Here is a 17,607-nt window from a genome sequence, read left to right on the forward strand (position 1 = left end):
CGGCGTCCGGGACATCGGCGTCCGGGACATCGGCGTCCGGGACATCGGCGTCCGGGACATCGGCGTCCGGGACATCGTCGTCCGGGACATCGGCGTCCGGGACATCGGCGTCCGGGACATCGGCGTCCGGGACATCGGCGTCCGGGACATCGGCGTCCGGGACATCGGCGTCCGGGACATCGACGTCCGGGACATCGGCGTCCGGAACGTCGTCGTCCCGCATTTCGTCATCTGAGCTCCAAAAAACTAACTCTTCCTCTTCCGGCTCCTGTTTGACCCTAAAACAACAAAAAAAATCGATTAAACCCATCGCGTTAGTTTTGAGCATCCGCACTCAAACGTTACAAATGCTCAAATGATGAAATGTGTCTGCTGCGATTGATTTATAGGCTGTTTCGAAGGTAGTAAATTGCATTTCATAGTCTACTAGATGCAATCGGTTTTATTTAAAATTTTAGCAATTTCTTTTTAGATCTCAGTTGACTGAGATTTAAAATTTTTGATCTTAGTGCACACTTAGCGTTCAACATGGTAAAACATCGGATGTGTATATTTATTACGTGTAAGGTTTTATGTTTTATCCTGCTTACTAAAACTCGGTCTTTTTTCTTGCCCTGTGGCTATTGAATTTGGGTTGCCTTTGACTCAGCATGTTAGTGAACTGTTGCCGGTAAGTAAATATCAATAAAGAACAGAATTTACGAAGACTTCGTTGAGAAAATACTAAAAACTGTCAACAACAATACAATATGAATCGAGCCCAGAAGCAGCAGTGAAAACATTTGAAGGAATTTGTGCTGAGTGTAGACAAACACGTTGGACGGCATTTCATGAATTTGGCAGAATTGATAAAAAAAGCATCAATGTTTCTCCATTGGGTAAAAGAGTAAATGAGAGTAAAGAAAACCACAAAAAATATCACTCAAGAATCTATTCGGATATTGAACAAGACGCTACTCTAGCGAGGTGCACTTAATGTTGCGATCAGTTGAATATATTTTAATCATGAATTCACGTTTTCTCTGATTTCGGCCATGAGCTGTGTTGTTGTGTTTGCTAACGAGTTCTCTCGAGTCCTCCTGAGCATTCAAATTGTACAGTGCTCGGTTTGCCGGTGCGTGCGTGGTTTTGATTAGTTAAATCGATATCTTCAATAGGCTCAATTGTTTTTCTGTTTTACTCCATTTCGATATTTTTTTTATTTTATGTTTATGGATACTGGCAACTTACTTTGCAACACGCTCACGCGCTCACTCAAGGTGCAGTTCAAAGGGACATTTCACTTACTTCACGTTTGACTAAATATGCTTAAGTGTTACTGCAATCGTTTGTAAATAAACTCTATACACAATTAAAAAATATAGCATCATACTTCTCTCCTGCAGCCCCAATTGTTCCTCGTCAGCTACTCAAGTTATTTCTTTTTTGTGTTTCTTTTCGTTCTTACCAACATGTTTCGATCGTTCCGAATGGAGATTGACGATTGCCCATGACAGGATCTATCGCACTGAACACCCCACAGTCGCACCAGTTCCAAATCACTTAAATTTTCACTTTGCTGTTATCGTTTGCTGGAACATTACAAACATTCATGAAGCAAAATGCTGGTTGAATGTTACGCTAGCTGCACACATTATAAATAGCAATACAAACTGGTTTCGTTTCACCTTATTATTACTGTCCAGAAAATTTAAAAAAAAACACTTATACAACGGAAACAATAAGCAAACTAGATATAACACAAAGGAAAACAAAACTCTCATTAAAAAGTACGAATCGATGTTGGAAGCAAATGATTGCGGCTTAACAACCGATTGCTAGAATAATAAACAATAGAGCATACAACGAAATAGCAAACTTAAATATTAGCTTCGTTTTTTACATAATTTTAAAACGCAAATCGCATAAGCTTATTCCATATCGCAATCTTTCTGTGGTTTCACAACTTCAGATGAAAATATTAAAAACAAAAGAACAAACGCTTAAATTGCAAAACAATTAGTCCATCGATGATAAATCCAAGCTGCACACAGAGTAATAAATAAAATAAAACAAATACAAAAACCACTCCTAACCGCTGGTTCCCGATAGCTTTCCTGTTGCAGCTACCTTCTCCATCTGTAATAACTCGGACGATGTAAGCGAAAGCGTTAGAACATCCATTTCCGCACGGCTTATATTACGGCCATCGATTGGATGGCATGGCGCAAAGCATTCTAGTTGGGTTTAAGTGGTAAAAAGATTGATTTTGATTTTTCTTTCCTTCTACGTGTGTCAAATGGGGACTTGTGTGTATTCGTTTGCTTGTACGACCCACGAAGGATCTTCTCTATGTGCCTTTGTATTTTCCTCCATGAGCTGGAGTTGTCGAAAGTTTACTTAAAATACTTCTTACTATTACCTCATCCCAGCCACACCCCCTGTGGCCTGGGTCGATTTTTCGAACAATAGAGGGTATTTATTTCGTCTGATTTCATAAATAGAGTGCTCTTGCTCCGCTACAACCGAATCTCCCCGAATCTCAATTTGAATTTATGCAATATTTTTCATCGTCTGTTGGTTTTCCCTTACATTGCAACTCGAACACATCTTAAATGTTAGATAAATATATATATGTATATGAATATACCGTCCGTCCGCGCAAGTTTGCGTTTTTTTTCGTGTGTACGTGTACTTTTTTTGTGATCGACTAAAGTAGAGTTTGTTTTCCCGTTTTTTTCTTCTGTTTCTGTTACATAGTTTATATGCAGTGTTTGTCAACGTTGTATGCGTTACCCTAAAGTCTATATAGTGACGTTCATTTGTTGTTTTTTTTTTGTAATTTTATTTTTTTTCTCTTCTGCATGATGTTTGTACGATAAGCTTAATTCCATTGATTTTTTGTTCATTGTTTTCGATTTTGATCTCATTAATATCGTCTAAAAACCACGACACATTTCTCGTTTACATTTGAATGTAGGGATAAATTAGTGTTTTGATTTCCACCTTAACGCTACCCCACATACCTTCATTGGCTCGCACTGGTGATCTTTTAAATAATCCGAAAACGGCCGTCGGCCACAGCTCAACTGATACCGGTGCGAATTGGTTGACCAGTGTGTATGATTGCGTTTTTTACAACTCTTGTTTCTTGGAGAAAGAGTTGAAGAGCACGTGGTAGAAAAAAAAGCTATGCTATCGTTCGTTGCCAAAAGATGCCGTTCAATGCAATACGAGTTAGAACTAACTGACTGTGGCTGGCAATGTAGAATCTGCTCCATTGACACTGCGTTAGGCACTAGGAGCGACAGCTTGGACTAAGGCGTGGACGAAGATACCGTCGTAGTTTACGTGAACGGATTCGGACCATCTTACTGGATGCTAGGATAGCAAGCATTGTTTTAAATTAAAACGAACTCCTTCCAGCAGATTGAAGGCGCAGAATTCGGAATAGGATACTGAAAAAATCATCCTTATTTCACGTATGGGTGATGGGAAAGTCCAGCAGCAGCACAGAACCGTGTTGGGCTACGCTAGGCGTAGAGCGACCTCAATTTAACCTAATCCCCCGCTCGATCACACGCACGTGCATTCACTATTCGCTTTAGTTCTTGCGTTCCTGGTTCATAAAGTCGTCTACAATATTGTTGAGCGCTTTCGCGGCACCATCGAGCGTCCGGCCGTCGACCATCTCCGTGACGGTGACGGTGGTTTCCTTCACCAGCTCGGGCGCATTCGGCTGCGACGTGTGCGTTGTGGTCGTTGTAATCTTCTGCAGCAGCTCGTCCTCCGGGAAATCGCCGTCCGAGGTGAGCGTGATCGTTTTGGTCGTCGTTGTCGTTTGCGTCGTCGTGGTGGATGTCGTTTCCAACCCCGTGTCTGGATCTTCCTCCGCGGTGGTAGTGGTAATTATCACCGTCTGATTGCCGTTCCGGTGCTGGTCCTGCTGCTCCTGAAGCAACTGCTGGTCCCGTAGCTGCCTCAGTAGCTGCTCTTCCAGGTCCTCCGGGAGCTCATCGCTCGTGTTTAGCGTTGTCGTTGTGGTGATGATAGTGGTACGAACGTTCCTGGTGGGGGGAGGGTATAAACCGTATTTTAAAAGCGTCCGGAATTCCTAGGTGCATCGTCTTCACTCCTTCCACTCCACTTACCCATCATCGGACTGATCGACGACAGTATTGTTAAGCAAAAGCTTCGGTTCCATTGGTGGCTCACTCGGTTCCATGCCGACCGGTGCATCATTATTTTGAACGAGATAGTTTTCTGAAAGGTTTGGATAAAAGTGTATACATTTAGTACCTTCGTATAAAATTTCCTCCTTCTAGCTTCCAGGGTTGTTCTTTGCTGTGCTATCCATTTAAAGGGAAAGAACGACTTTAAAAACACCATCCCTGATAATTTTCAAAATGTGCCAATCATACGATGCAGTCAATTAAGTTTTCATAACAGCTTCATGCAGAATTAGAGTTGGAGGATCATGCTTTTTTCTAACAACCCGTTATTAGTCCTCTAGTAGAGGCTGTCATTTGGTTGGTTTATTTTTTATTTTCCCACGGCCGAAGTTGTTAACGTTATATTCGTTATGGTTGCATTGAGAGGAGACAAAAAAGATGCAGCGAAAAAGCAATAGTCAACGGTTAGTTCTACGGCAAATAATCTTGTGTCTAATAATTACAACCGCGTTTCTCTTTAATCCGAATATACGTAAATGCAGCACGTGTACGCCATCTTAAACATAGTTAATTACGTTATCAAATACTACTGCCTAAACTGCCACTGGCAAAACTAACCAAGTCGTATAATTCTAACAATATTTATAACGGTTAGAAATGTAATAAGAGCAGTAATGTCTTCAAACAGGGAACCAAACCACTAACACCAAGGAAAAGGTTTAGGAAGAAGGTGCGTGTGGCGATAAGAAACTGGACAGAGACTAATAACATACAATGAGTTATGGGACGGGGGTGAAAGCAAAAGGAATGCCAAACGAAGAAAATTAAACAGGGACAAGTTAGAAGACTAATGACAACGACAGAGCAGATGCAAAGAGAATATGTAACTCGGAGTAAGCAAATGATCGACTGAAGACGGTTAAAAGGAAAAGTGATACGGATCTACAAGACGCTACGGGATCAAGTCGAGAAAAAAACAAAGAAAGAAGGAGCGATAGATAGAGAGAAGGGTGGAGTAGTATCGAAACAGAGTAGAGGCGGATAAAGACAGCGACAATAAAAGATGGGGTGCAGAAAGAAGTAGTACACTCCAAAGTACAGTAACGCTGCAACAGAGCGGCAGCGGACAAGCTCCACAAAGACACAGACTAGCGGAAAGGAAAAACGTAAGGTATGAAATACTACATACTAATTTCAACCCCGGTGCCTTCCATTGCCAGACCGGCAACCGGATCCGTTTGGGCAAGCGCGAAACCACCAACACCACCACCAACACCTTCTCCGTCAACGTTAGTTTCGGCGGTGGATTGAACCGGATTCGGATGACGATCAACGTTGGTGACGGTGTCCTTCTCTAACCCCTCCACTTCCTCCTCCTCCTCCTCTTCCACCACATCATCACCACCACCATCGTAGGAAACGTCGACCAGCATTTCGTCCTCCACCAGTTCGCTGGAAGCTTGGGTTACGATCACCGCCACACCCGAGCCGGCGGTGGCGTTGGACACGGGGAACGTTTCGGCGGTCACTTCGGCCACCGCGGCCCCGTCACTACCTTCCACCGTGGGTTGGGCGCTGCTGACTTTACCTTTATTGTAATGGGAAGAGGGAAGTGGGTGGTCGAAAGACAGAGTGTTTGATTTTTTTGGTTCAAGTTTTATTTTTTCAAGAAAATGGTGGAACAAGTACAAGACACCGAAAAAGGGATAACATCGAGATGGGGTTTTAGAAGACCGACTGGAAAAGGGATTTTAAAACTCCTTAAATAACGACCAAGCCAGAAGGAGTTTGGAGTGTTCAAATAGAGTATGTTTAAGCATGTTTTAGGAAAGGTTAAGAATATGAAGGTTTGAAGAATCTTACATTCATTTAAACAAATATAAAATGCAAAAAATGAACTGGACAAGTTCCATCTACTACCTTCCGGAACGCTTGGAACACGCCTTCCAGTTTCCGCCAACAACAATATCCATTAAATCGTTTTTTCCTATAAAATTACAGCATGATAGAGAGGAAGTTCTAGTATTTACAAACCAATAATAAGAACCAAAGTAGACAACCTGAAATTCGTCGAGTAAAAGGAGATTATCAACCATCACCAGTACAAAACAAACAAAAAATAGTATCCCAAGCGCCTCTAAGTGAATACCGGTTTAGTATAACAATTTGCCTATTTCCTATCCTTCGCCGTGTGGTTCCCTGAACTACGGGAAACTAAAAAGGTGTGTAACAACACAAGCAATATCTGTACGAGCACCATAATAGCAAACAAACAAGTACGACAAGTAAACAGTACCAGAACCACGAACGTAAAGTACAATCACCACTAGAAAGCCCCAAAATGGATGTAAGCGTTTCAGTAACCAAAAACCCCCTTTCTGCGAACATTTCACCATCAAAGCAAAGTAGTAGTGCATTCGGTTCATAAGTGGATAAAGGGCCAAAGAGGGTATTTACTTTCCCGCCGTGGACACAACGAATAACAAAACAGAATGTGAGGTAAAATCAATACAAAAATTAATAAACCAACACAACGTGACGTGTCTACACGAAGGTATGATGGAGGCGACGTACATGTACTAGCACCGTCGTTACGATTAAATTTTGAACTGGCGACACATATTGGCCACACATCTGCCAGTCTTTTGCTCGTGTGTCATAAGCCAGAAAAGCAAACCCACGAGAATGTGCCGAAAAACACGTGGAGTGAAATGAGGATGTAAATAAGGATGCACGTACACATACAGTACAACACCATACGCACGCGAGAGACACGAAGTGAAACGCGGATGTGGAACGTAAGGATGTGAAGTGAGCCAGGGTAGGAACAGTCATATGGACGATGGATAGTCATGAGTTTTGAGGAGACGAGAGCAGTGATGTACCGTTGAGAACAACAAACTATCGTCCGGAATTTAAATTTTAGTTTTTCAGAACGGGATAAAATAAAATAATATTAGGTCAACATAAAAGAATATTAATATACGGAGTACTAGAACAAAGTACTGTCAAAGATGGGTGTTACAAAATTAGACAACCTTCATTTATTCTTTCACTTTTCTCTCTCGAAGCAACTTCGAAAATTTAAAGGAACTTCGACAACTTTCCACTTTATGAGCTTTTGTAAATTTTTATCCTATCCAGTATTGTGTCATTTCAACATATTATATCGTATGTTAATTTTGGAATAACTTTCAATTGAATACTTTTTAGACTACTTTTCAGGTATATTAATTACAAATATAATCCTTGCATTTATTTTTGAAAAATAACTTAACTTTCATGAAAAACAGAACAATATTCTAACGAGCCAAAATAGATCAATTTAAGATTTAATTAATAAATACTTTCAGCAGTGTGGTGATTGGGAAAACCTATGACAAACATTTTATAGTTATTTATTTTATTGTACCCCGATTCGGTACATCGCTGGGGGGGGGCGATGGGATTTTATCGGCGTCCGTAAGTGAGTCCGTGAGTGTCGAGAGTAAGAGAAAGCATAAAGGAAACGGAGGTCACTGTTGTGAGACTTTTCCCATGTGGGGGAAAAGGATATGGATGGGTGGGAGAACGTATTCGTATAGAGAGGGAATTGAGGTCGCGGGTGGGACAGAAGCGCTTAGATCAATAGAAGAAGAGAAGAAGAAGAGAGAGAGAGAGCAGAGGGAGGAACAGTGAACAGTGTGCGCCATTTACCTGTTTCATCGTCATCGCTCAGCTCACCCGCGGTTTCATGCAGGGCCACGTCCGACCCGCTCGACGATCCCGGACCGGTTCGGATGGAAAAGTTGTTGCTCGTACTGCTGGACGGTGGCTGGGCGGGTGGTGGTGGTTGTGGTTGCTGACCTGCGGCTATCGTGGGACTAGACTCGCCCATCAGCACGACCGTTTCGTCCTCGGTAATGGTGAGTCCACTCGGGACGGGCTTCGTTCGCACTGTTACGGTCCGTCGGGTAACGGTTGAGCCGCCCGACTGCGACTGGTGGCGCCTTTGCCGTGGGTCATCCTCGCTCTCCGAGCTGCTGCTTCCACCGACAATGAACCTGCTCTGGGCCCCCGTCGTGGCCCCCGACGGCCGGCCTTCCGGTGCCACCGTGTAGCCCTCGAGATCTTTCTCTTCCGGTGGTGAAGGATCGTCCAGGAGCGATGATGATCGCCGATCGTCGTCACTGGTCAACTCGTAGTCGTAGTGCTCCTCCGTTATGATCACCAGGTTGCTATTGTCGTCCTCATCCGTACCCATTCCGCCTCCCCCACCGGCCGCCTTTCGTTCCTGTTCCATCTTGGCGTAGTTCTCCGGGGACGTCTGGACAAATATGAACTCATCGATGTCGCCCGAATAGTCGGCCGGAACCTCGGAAATGTTATTATCTGACGAGATGATGACGGTCTGTTCCGACTTTTGTTCCGTGGCACCCGGTGTAGAGAGGGACTTCTCGAACGCACGCCCTCCGCTGACTACCGACAAACCCTCGGCTACCGGATCAATGTGATCCAGACTGTACCGCCGATCGTTCGACACGTCCTCCAGGTTTACCGAAGAAATCTCGATCTGGGGCTGATCCGGTGCCTCCCACTCAATGTCTCCCACCGTCGGCCGGGGGGCGACTGTTTTGTTGATGAGAATGTTCACCTTCGAGTGCTTCTTGATCGTCTTCACCTTGCCACTCTTATCCGTCTCCAGCTCCAGCTCGAACCCTTCCGAGTCGACGTCCCCGCTACGTGGCGCCTCCTCTTCATCGTCGCTTGCCACCGAATCGGATCCGACCGCTGCCGGTGCCGCCGCCGCCACCACCACCACCGCCGGAACGCCAACATGCTTCTCCTCCTTCTCCTCCTCCTCCTGCTCCTCGTCCTCGTCGTGCGTGTCATGATCTTTGATGGCCTGCTGGATGATTTCTTGCACATCCTCCGCGACTGTTGTGGCCAGGGAGTTTGGACGAAGGGAGTGTGTGTTGATGTTGGATTGTTTTGTGGAGCGTCGTGTTGTTTCCCGCGCGACATGCGTTGTAGTATTGGACACGGTTGACGATGGTTTTATTTTGAGTTTTTTTTGGGACGTTTGGAATGAGGAGGAGCAATTTTTTGTTCATTGGATGGAATGGGCGCATATAGAATGGGTTGGAGGGTAGGAGTACGGACAGAAGGGTGACATTAGATAAATGGTGAATTTATGATTAGTTGACGGGGACATAATATGAATTGATTCGCGGCATACGAGAGTATGGGTTGCGAGCGAGGATTTTCAATTTTGCACACAATTGTACCGCAAATCGGCCAGGGGCGTAGAAAACACGGCTCAGAAAGACGGGGGGAAGCGCAAAAAGCACGGGTGAAAGATGCTGCAAGAGCGAGAAGTCTTACAGAAATAGTGTGACACAGAGAACAAAAACCTGAGGAATTCCATCGCCTGTGGCCGAGCAATGAAGCGCTACTTGTGGTAGCGTTGTAGTAAAATTCATGAATCACGGCATGGAAGTAATCTGCTGATTCTAATTGGTCACTCTTTGCGTGCTAATACCACAAAAATGGATGATTGATTTAAAATCGAAACACATCATTACTCATCCATTGTCGGCGAAAATGTGTGTTTTGGAACGTTCAATGAAGTTTTTTGATCTACAAAATATACCTCCGAGATAAATGAACAAATAATACACACACTAACTAAAGTCAATACTACAGATGACATGTACAAAATTAGACGAGTTTTACACATGTAACATATACATAACAAAACATACAAAACGATATAATAGTTAACAAAGTAAGACAAACGTAAACGTAGTGTATAACAGGTTGAGTGTGGTTTGATCAAATCCTCTTTACCGGCTACTTGCGAGCTCCACAAGAATAGTTCCTTATTAACCTAGTAGAGCCATTTCTGTTTGGTGATATTTGTCCGTGCTCGAAATAAAGTGATCCTGCCACAGAAAGGCCAGAACTAAAACCCAACAAAGAATGTTTTCCAAAAACAAAAAACCGACCAACCGTACACTGTACATATCTTTCGGTGACACACTATCGATCAGAGGGACTATATTGGGACACAAACAACAATCACACTATAAAAAAAACCCCTATTGTACGACGGTGCAAGAACAGAAAGACACAATAGAACTACAAAGTTGTTTTAGAGTTGTAGACGACACCACACGAAAATTTCACTCTAAATCAATCGGGGCTGAGATCTATAGATTATACGAAATCAAACGAAACATCACAATTTCTTCAAACAGTTCAACTAACGGGAAAAACCTAATCTAGGGTGAGTACTCATATCAAATCGAACACTAACCACAAACACGCAAAATGGGTAGTAGTAGTGCTGAAATCGATGATAAGGAAGAAAAACGAAATCATGTCCCGTGATGACATTTCATCGAGAAAATGGAGAGAAATGCGGGAGAGATGGCAAACTTATCTGATATGGTTTTGTTTAGGATATCGTATTGGAATCATGTGTTTGAAATTATTCGTCCAGTTGAAATGAAACAACTAGTACAGTCTCTTCAAGTGGAGGAATCCAAATTATAAAAAAAAAGGAAAACAACATGTAAACATAAGGTTTGTTGAATAATGCAAGTAAATTGTTAAACGAAAATAACTCTTTTAACTTAAACAATGTAAAAGGAAACAAATAATAACTCTAGGAGCAAAATTATCCAAACCTAAACCACACGTTAAAACATTAATAAAACTCCTAAATCCTCCGTTCGTCGGACACGAAAGAGACACGGGCGTTAGAAGAGAGTCATTTAAACTGGAACAGGGGAGGGGTCAATGGGAGAAATGGAAAAAGGAGTTTGATTTGACGAGAAAAATAGGGCGAGCCAAACAAGAGGGAGTTTCGAAAAACAAAACCATCCGAAAACGCGTTTTTTTCGAACACTCGGAAACACTCTTATTATAAAAAAAAAAACTTACCGTCATGCCGTTCATCGGAACCGGACTGGCTGGTCTGGCTCACTTGCGTGCTAAAGTCGGCCGGGCTGGGTGGGGGCGTCGAAAGGTCCTCCTTCTTGACCGCCGCAATGCCGAGGATTTCACTCTCGCGCCGAATCTGCTGATACGCTTCTGTCGTGTCCGGGGAAGAGTTGGTTGGCGAGGCGTGTTCGGGCGACTGCTGTTGGTGCTTTTCGACCGCTTCGTGTTCCTGCTTCTCTTCCGTTGCCTCATGGCCAGATTCTGATAATGGAGAAAGAAAGAATGATAAGATAGTTTTTTACGAATGCAGTGCGTCCTAGTTCAACCTACCATACAGCTTGCCGGATGCCACACCGTTCACTTTGGCTGGATCGATCTCATCCAGTCCGTTCATAGATCCGATCTGTCGCTGTGCCACCTGCCGCTCGTACTCGTCCGTCACCGGTTCCAGGTTAGTGATCGATTTGTTCACAATATCCGGTCGGTTGATTTTGATCAAAGCCTGCTCGAGCACATTGCCGGTCGCATCTCGGCCAGCCTGGCGCAACCAGAGCCGTAGCATCACGATCGCCTGCTGCGGTTCATCGTCCGGATACTCGGTCCGGATCAGCTCCACGTCGGTCGGTGCGATACCGAGCTCGTCCGCCAGCAACGGCCAGTCGGATCCGAGCAGGTTACAAATGTCCGTGATCTTAATGTCCGCCTTGTGGATATCGTTCGCTGCATCGCCATTCTGGAAGGTAAAGTTAAACGTTTTCGCCCGATTGGCGGCATTCACGACGGCCTGGTGTTCGCTGCTGCTGTTCAGTATCTCCGTCGAGCTCTGGTCGAACTCGGATGTTGTTTCAAGCTCGTCCCCTCCCAGCCCGTACTTCTCCGGGGGAAGCGTGAAGTTTAGTGTACAGAGCGGTGTCTGAATCGGTTCACCCTTGGCCACTTTCGGCTCGTTCATGAACGAAATGCGTCCGAGCAGGTCGTCCAGTGCGTTTTTGATCTTGACCGTAAACGTCAGTCGGTTTTCCTTGAACGCGCTGAACTGCAAGGCAAGCTGTTCACCCGACTTCATCACCGGCACCATGTTCCCGGCAAACTCCAGATAGATCGTGCGACCCTCGCACACCTCAATGTCGCGCGATTTAGCGATCTCGGTGAAATGCTCCTGGTGCTCGAGGGTCTTGTCTTCCTTGTCGTCCGTCATGCAGAACACGCTTAGCTTCGCCTCACTCTGGTCGACGCGCTTCGCAAACACGACAAACTTCACCATGAATGGGACATGCGCCATCTGCGAGTACAGCTCGGTAGCCATCTTCGTGGCCTCGTTGATATTTCGGCAATCCATCAGCCAGAAGCGTGCGGACACGGTCGTGGTGAATGAAACACAATCGTTCACGAACGTGAGCGGCGTCGAGCCGGTAACATCCTCCCAGACGGCCTTGTTCTGGCCTCCGGTGATCGAGCACAGGAGCCGCAGTGTGGGCGCGTTGCCCGAATACTGGTTGATCATGCCCGAATTGTACGCCTTCGGTGCTGGCATGCTAAGTGTGATCGCCTTGTGGAACTTGCGACGGCGGGGTTCCACGGTTACTACGGGCGAAACGGCCACACTGCGGCCAAGCAGATGCGCCGTTGTGCTCATATCGATCGGTTGCGCCTGCAATCCCACACGGATCTTCTTGGTTAGTGCGTTCTGTGGGAAAATGGCCTGCACCTGCGGGACGGCTGTGGCTGACACTGTACCACCTTCCGGCCCGATAGCGTGCACTTCCTGCCGAATGCGGGACACGATCGCGAAGTAGTGCGGAAAGTCGTTCGTCAGGATGCGAGTGATACGGTTTGTGTGCAGATCCTCGAGGAAGTTCAGTGCGTCACCCTTGAACGTCTCGTTCAGCACGTCGTGGATCGCTTCCTCGCTGTCGTAGAGCGTATGTTCGCGCCAGGTCTCGCCATTATCCGAGCGTAGGATGATGATTTCACGTTCCTTCTCTCGCAGCGAGGCAAAGTGTGGCACCTCCAGGATCACGGGCCTGTAACGAACGATAGCATTGAAGGTACGTCATGATAGGGGGCAGAAAGCTAGAAGTATTTGTACGAACTTACCCAAGGAATTTGGCACCGACCGGGGCCAACTCGAGGATGCGGCTCACCAGTGCCTCTCCTTCCATCAACGGCGGCGCATTGGTGATACGCTGTGGTTTCACGTACCGACACGTGATTCTCGTTGGTTGTGCGGCCGATCGGGGAGGAACGATCACCCGGACGCCACTGTGACGGCATCCGCGCATCGCCCCACCGCGTGCATCGACCAGGAACGATACCAGAAATCTATCGTTCACGGAATAAGAAGGAGAAATCGATTAGTATCACACACATACAACAGCCAAAGCACCCTCGGGGGAGGCATGTTTGGCGTTGGCAAAACGGAACGAAAAAGTAAAAACCGCACTAGTATCGGAGCGTGTTACACACTCCACTATGTTTTACTACGATGAACATGAATATGTATGAGCACTACAAAAGGGGAAAAGTAAAGGTAGAGAATACATTTCAACAATTCCTAGTGGAACATAGACGAAAACATTAGAACCAACACCGACGGGAACATTATGCTTTAAGACGACAGTGAGACATTACCGAATGTCCTCTACTTAAGAGGGGGGCATTGTGCATGGGGTACCCCTGTTAAAGGGAAGCAGGAAACGAAGTCCCGTATTTGTTGTGATGCAACACTCCGTTAAAACAAATCAACGGAGTGGCTGGTCCAGAAGTTTGCTCCATAAAAACTGGTTTCCTCCACTGTTATCAATAGATTATTTTTAAACTTCAAAGTATCACAACAAATAGCTAACGCGTGTGTGACGAAAGAATGCGACCGTTTGTCTGATAAGCATTGAGTGTGTTGGACCCGATGTACGTGAGTCAAGTGTCATAAAACGATAAATCAGAACTCGACCATAAAAAAAACACCTTTTGCACTGAGACAAGTGTTCGGTAAAACATTTCAGAAAATTGTTTCTAAACAAGGTTGGAAATGTTGGGATTTTTAAATGTCTCAAAGAACTTGAACAACGATGAATTAATGTGAAAGTAAAAGCGGAAAATAAAAAATAAAATAAAATCAAATGCAAAGCCAAGTAATACGCGAGAATAAAACAGAACCGTGTCATGCAGTTAGACAAATCATATGACGAACGTAGTAAATGAGCAAATTAATAATAATATCAGCGCACACATAGTACAAACGCAAATCGCTTCGGTTATTTTTGGTTAGCAAAAGATCAAACTCCAATTAAACAAACGAACAAACAGAAGCAAATCAAATGGAATGTACCTTTCCCTACACAGCGGAACAAACTTTTTCCGATCACCACAATACATGTTGGCCAATCGATCGATAGTCAACGACAGTGCATCGTTGCTGCTTAGCCTTTAGTACCATAATTGGAGTGTGATTGTTCATGGTTTTTTTTTTGTACGTTTATTTTTTTATTTGTCGTGTGTCCAACGGCGAAGACGTTTGTGATGATTCGATGGATGAAGGAAAAGTATGTTGATGCACATTGGTTCGCGTAGATCAGGATTCGTTTTGAAGGCCGTACATTGGATTTCGCAAAGTGCGATATCGTACATCGTTGGTGAGTGAAATTCAGTGAAAGGCACACGAACGCACACGCAGCACACATACACAAACGGGAAGGGAGAGTAAGAGTGGATGTTCGCAGCGAAAGAATAACGCCAGAACCGGGGAGGAAAACGTTACGCGAAAAATAGTATTGAAACGTATAGTGGGATTGTAACGCATTTCATGGATTCAAGTATAACAGGTACGAATGACACAGGGACAAAAGTCAAGGAAAAAGAGAAAAGAAAAAGAATATTTCAAAAATTAATAAATGTTCAGCGAATATTTCATCGAATACGTAAGTACATTTTTTTTTAAACAATTATTGGAAACAATTAATTTCAAAACGAATTTTAAACAGCTTTGGTTTCCTTTGGATTTGATGCGAATGTTATTTTATGCAATCTTCTACCAATTGTAAATAAGCTGTTAGTTGAAGAGAACTATAAAACAAAATAAAACACAATCTCCTTATACATGTGTTGTATGAGTGTGCATCTTGTAATGTAAACTTATTGCTAAAACAATAAATGGTAAAATATTACTGAATAGAACACATTGGTAACCGTTTGTACTTAATGGAGGCGCCAAGCTCCTCGTAGGAAATCAACAAACAAAATTTAATTGTGAAAATATTACAGCCGTTAGTTCAATGAAATGCATTTGTAAACTTGCTATCAAAATTAATGTTTGAATGGTGAAGAAAGTATGCGACGTCCCTAACCTTATACTCTCCACTGCATTTACTTTGATGGAGCCGCATGGTGTTTCATCCATTTGTTTTTTAAATATCAACGATATAATATCTGACTGAACGATAAAATGACTTTTGGATAAAAGCTAATGTTTAAAACCAGTTTTAACTATTTTTCGTCGATTCCTGAATGGAACCTTAGCTTAAGCATTTGCGTTTGAGTTACAGTTTAAAGTGTATGAAAATCGTTAGTGGCGTAAATGCTATGAAGTAATCTGACTTCGTTCTATTGAATAACAAGGCATCCATGTAAAGCCAAGAGTAAACTCGTGTGTATTCACAGAAACCCGTCTGGGGGGTGTTCTCGGTCCGTGTCGGCACGAGCAGAGTGTACAGTGTATGTATGGTTCATGAGATGGAAACTGTCGGAATAGCTCGATTGGTGAAAATATTGAAAATATTAGACATGTCACACACCACCGTCATGAGCAGAGCGCGCCAGCGAAAAATAAAAATAAAAAGAGAAGCTACACCGAAACCCACAAGCCAACTCATCGACCAACACGTCCAGCCCAGCCAGTAGTAGTCGCCGGCCACGACACACGGCACTCGACCAGAGCGCGAACCGATGAAGCAATCGATCGGTTTTAATTTAGAATCTTTTTACGACTTCTATCTTGCGGGGTTAGATCTCTACTTTGGCTTCTGGGGGGCCGAACACACGCGATCGTAAAGAACCTCCGGGCCCAGTGCGACTGACAAACACCATAACCTGCAAACCGAAGCGACATCTACTGAAAGCCCCACCAAGCGGCGACCGACCCGGGTAGTGTCCACCACTCATGACCAGCGGTCATTTCATTTTTCCATTAATGGATTATCGATCGAACCACGATCGGTGGCCAAATACTTACCCGACGTGGATCGGCTTCCGGGTGATGTTGACGTTGTCCGTCACGGTGATGTCGAGCGGGTTGGGCGTGTGGGAGCGGTCCATGGCCGACACGGTGTAGTTCTCCGCCCGGGAGATGATCTTCTCCAGGTACTTCTCGTCCTTCATCGGATCGATGCTCATGTTGGTGAGGTGCGTATCGTCGAACTGCTTGTTCTCGTCACTCGTCATGTAGTTGTACTGCTGCTGGTCGGACATGATCGGGTCTTCACCTGATCCGGGGGGGGAGGGCGCACGGGGAGAAAATCAAACACAAATCACTATTAGCAAAATAGCTGAGCACACTACTGCGTCAAGTCAAATGTTTGCCTTTGCGACATGAAACCGTTCCACACGGTTGACACTAAGGATGGCGATCGAGTGATGCACCGGCTGACCTGCAACTACACTGTCACAGACTGCACAGTCGACCATGCTTTGCCATGCGAGAGGAGAAGTGGGGGGGTGTATAGCGAGAGATGCTGGTTGAAATGATTGCGTCCAGATTAGATCGGGTCAGCTTTTGCGCCTGCATCTATCAAGTGCTGCACTCTCGGGCAACTTTGACCACATGTTTACCCAACCGCCGATGACCGTCAACTACTGTGCGAATCTACTACTGAATTCAACCGATAAGCACCGCAATCGCGGAATGCTGGCTTCGAATGAATGAACAACAGGGTGGGCAAATATATGAGCGAGTCAATGGAATGGGGGACACTCTATTAAAAAACTATTAAAACCTAAAAACATGGGTAACAACAAGCACAAAAATGCCACCTTCTTTCACTCACGATCGATCCATCGACGACAGGGTGTACGAAACGGAAACCGAATGTTTATGATTCACCAAACGGTCTCGCGGTCAGGAATTGACTAAACTACTAGACATCACATCACACACGCAAGCGCTTGTTACGGGCAATGATATACTACTACTGCGGATGCTGATGTCGTGCATGGACACGCGTGATCGTCGTGAAACCTCCTACACACGATCTCAGCCCCTTCCTCACCTCTCGTTTCCGTGCACTAACACTGATGCACACTAGCACAACCGGTGCGGGTAATGTACTGAATATAGAGCAAACGGCAAAAACCACTAACACAGCGGTTCTCAAATACTGGGCCGGCAACTATAACTGCCATAGAAGGATCTTAGCACAACCAAAATAAATGCTAAAAATGATTCATAGGTGAGCAGTCAAATTTCATCTACTCTGTTAAACCGAGAATAGTTCACAACTGATATAACAAAAGAGTAAAAACAAACCGACGTAACTCA

The 17,607-nt window shown here is 44.7% G+C and overlaps 1 protein-coding gene across 1 annotated transcript in view; it reads right to left on the minus strand.

Annotated features, from left to right (window-relative positions):
* Nucleotides 1-3,562: 3,562 nt before the first annotated feature.
* LOC131293296 (ankyrin-3-like) overlaps nt 3,563-17,607 on the minus strand; it is a 60,172-nt gene continuing 46,127 nt past the window's right edge. Inside the window, exons 8-18 of the mRNA XM_058321376.1 lie at nt 16,306-16,555; nt 14,407-14,502; nt 13,176-13,400; nt 11,409-13,102; nt 11,079-11,339; nt 9,981-9,983; nt 7,848-9,068; nt 5,554-5,739; nt 5,341-5,427; nt 4,131-4,242; nt 3,563-4,046 (exon numbers count right to left, since the gene is read on the minus strand). Of these exons, the coding sequence (XP_058177359.1) occupies nt 3,584-4,046; nt 4,131-4,242; nt 5,341-5,427; nt 5,554-5,739; nt 7,848-9,068; nt 9,981-9,983; nt 11,079-11,339; nt 11,409-13,102; nt 13,176-13,400; nt 14,407-14,502; nt 16,306-16,555 (4,598 nt within the window). The 3' untranslated portion in view covers nt 3,563-3,583. The remainder of the gene's footprint in view (nt 4,047-4,130; nt 4,243-5,340; nt 5,428-5,553; nt 5,740-7,847; nt 9,069-9,980; nt 9,984-11,078; nt 11,340-11,408; nt 13,103-13,175; nt 13,401-14,406; nt 14,503-16,305; nt 16,556-17,607) is intronic.

The sequence above is a fragment of the Anopheles ziemanni genome, chromosome 2, assembly GCF_943734765.1.
Source record: "Anopheles ziemanni chromosome 2, idAnoZiCoDA_A2_x.2, whole genome shotgun sequence".
Taxonomy (NCBI): Eukaryota; Metazoa; Arthropoda; class Insecta; order Diptera; family Culicidae; genus Anopheles; species Anopheles ziemanni.